This window comes from Phalaenopsis equestris, unplaced genomic scaffold, assembly GCF_001263595.1.
Source record: "Phalaenopsis equestris unplaced genomic scaffold, ASM126359v1 Scaffold205994, whole genome shotgun sequence".
Taxonomy (NCBI): Eukaryota; Viridiplantae; Streptophyta; class Magnoliopsida; order Asparagales; family Orchidaceae; genus Phalaenopsis; species Phalaenopsis equestris.
Window position 1 is genome coordinate 1 of NW_018225442.1, and position 2,504 is coordinate 2,504.

Below are 2,504 nucleotides of genomic sequence, written 5' to 3' on the forward strand. Positions count from 1 at the left end.
GTGATTGAGGGGAGAAAAAGGGAGAAGAGAGATGATAAGATATTGAGGGATAAAGAGAATAAGGTAAGTATGGAGGGAGAGAAAAGAGAGGTGCGTCAGAGAGCGAGAAAGAGAGTTGGGGAGAGGGAGAGTGTGCAAGAGAGATTGAGGGAGGGAGAGAGAGTGTGTGAGAGAGAGAGAGGGGGAGAGAGAGAGATAAAGAGATGGAGGGAGAGAGAGTGTGTGTGGCTAAGGGAGAAAGGGTGGCATAAAAGGGAGAGAGGAAGGTAGAGAGTGCAAGGGAGGGGTGGTGATAGGGGGAGAGAGAGTGTGTGTGTTTACAAAAGATGGCGTGCAAGAGAGGATTGGTGATAGTGGGAGAGAGAGAGGGCAAATGATGTAGAATTAGAGAGAGATAAAGTGAGGGGGAGTAAAAGAGACAAGGTAGATAGAATGATAAAGATTGAGTGAGGGAGGGAGGGTGAGGGTAAGGGATTGATAGAATTAGTGAGTGCGAGAGAAAAGAGACTGAAAGTTAAAGTGAGAGAGCAGCACAATAGAGTAAAAAAGAGAGGAGAAATAACATGATGAGTAAGAGTAAGAAGTTAGAGAAATAAAGCGAATGAGAGAAGGGAGAGAAGCAAGAGAAGACTTAGAGAGTAGAGAGAGCGAAAAAAAGATAATGTGAGAGAAACAGAGAGAGACGAAGGGGATGGTAGAGAAGGAGGTATTAGGATAGAACGTTAGGAGTGGGATAGAGAAGAGAGAGAGAAGGAGATTAAGACAAAAAGAGAGTGAAAGAGAAGAGAGTACAAAAGAGATAAAGAAGAGCGAGAGAAAATACATAACAGAGGATAGAGTGAGAAAAAAGAAGAGAGTGGGAGAAAGTGAGAAAAAATGGGAGACAGAGGGAGGGATGGAGAGGGAGTGTGAGATTGAGGAAGAGTAAGAGTAAGATAGAGGGAGAGAGAGGAAGGAGCGAGAGAATAGAGAGAGTAAAGAAAAAAGAGATATCACTAGATTGTTAAATAAATAGAGAGATTTGAAGGGAAAAGAGAAAGATATAGAGCTAGAAAGAGCAAGAAAGTGAGGAAGAGAGAGTGAGAGAGGGTGAAAAAGGGATAGTCGAAGGGAGAGAGGGAGAGAGAGAAGAAATAAAGCATAAGAGCAAGAGAGAGGGAGAGAGACAGAGACAGAGAAATGGATTGAGAGCTAGATATGGTAAGATAGCTTGAGATAAAAGAGAGTCAGAGAGATGAGTGAGGAGAGAGGGACAAAAGACAGAGTAGGATAGAGAGAACTGGGAGAAGAGTTAGTAGCGGGACACGAGTGGGAGAGATAGTGAAAGGGAGAGAGAAAGAAGAGAGAGAGAAATGAAAGGGAGAGAATATGTGAGCAAAAAAATAGAGAGAAAGATATAAAATAATAGAGAGACCATGAGGGAGGGAAGGTTGGAAAGGGAGAGAACGAGGAAGAGAGAAGATAGAGTAAGAGAGAGGTGGAGGGAGAGTGACATAGAGCTGGGGAGAACAGAAAGAGAGAGTGCATAAGTGTACATTAGAGGGAGAAAGATAAGGAAAGAGAGAGTGAGTGGGCAAAGCAATAGAGATAGGAAGATTGATTGTGAAAGAAATAGTGGGCAAGAAAGGAAATAGATAGAAAAGAGAGTAAGAGAGAGATAGGGAGAGAGAGGGAGGATGGCAAGAGAGAGAGCCAAAACGATGGAAACAATATTAAGAGAGAGGGAAGAGAAACAGGTGTGAGATAGTGTAATAGAGGGAAGTGAGAAAATACGAAGCATAGGGAGAGAATGAGAGAGAGTGAAAGCGAAAGGATGGAAAGAGATAGAGAGAGGGAGAATGAAGGAGAGAGATTGTAGTAGAGCAAGAGAAAGAGAGAGGGGATGAAGAATAAGAGAGAGTGAGACACAAATATACAAGAAGCATAAGAGAGTAAGAAAAGAGAGAGAAATAGATAATAGAGAATGAGGTAGAGATGAAGAGCATGCTAGAGAGAGAGAGCGATTGAGTGATGTAAAGAGCAAGAGAGATAAAGGCAAGGAGGGGGGTATGGTGAGAAGGAGGGAAGAGAGGGAGATGGAGGGAGAGCAGAAGAGGGAAGAAAAGAAAGGGACATAGAAATAAAAGAAAGATAAAAGAGATATAACAGGTGTTAAAGAGAGTGGAAATAGAAGGGAGAGAGATCAAGTGAGTGAGCGAGCATGGGAGATAGAGAGAATAAAGTGAGTGAGAAAGGTGGAGACCTAGAAACGAGAGAAGGGCCATGAGAGAGTGCTCAAGGATGGAGAGAGGGTGGGAGAGAAGGAGAGAGATATAAAGATTGAAGATACAAAGAGTGAGAGAGGAGGAAGGAAGAGGGAGTGGGAGAGATGGCTATAATGAGAAGATAGAGCAAGAAGAGAAAGAAGGGATACATCAAAGAGAGGAGATAAAATAAGAAAGACTTAATGAGAGGGGACAAGATTGGAGATAAAGAGAGAAGTGAGTGAGGGACGAGAGAAGAGC

The 2,504-nt window shown here is 43.0% G+C and overlaps 1 protein-coding gene across 1 annotated transcript in view; it reads left to right on the forward strand.

Annotated features, from left to right (window-relative positions):
• Nucleotides 1–1,429: 1,429 nt before the first annotated feature.
• Nucleotides 1,430–2,504, forward strand: part of LOC110036397 (RNA-binding protein 25-like) — a gene marked incomplete at both ends in the record, with an annotated part of 5,640 nt that continues 4,565 nt past the window's right edge. Inside the window, 2 exon segments of the mRNA XM_020740831.1 lie at nucleotides 1,430–1,466; nucleotides 2,096–2,105. Of these exon segments, the coding sequence (XP_020596490.1) occupies nucleotides 1,430–1,466; nucleotides 2,096–2,105 (47 nt within the window).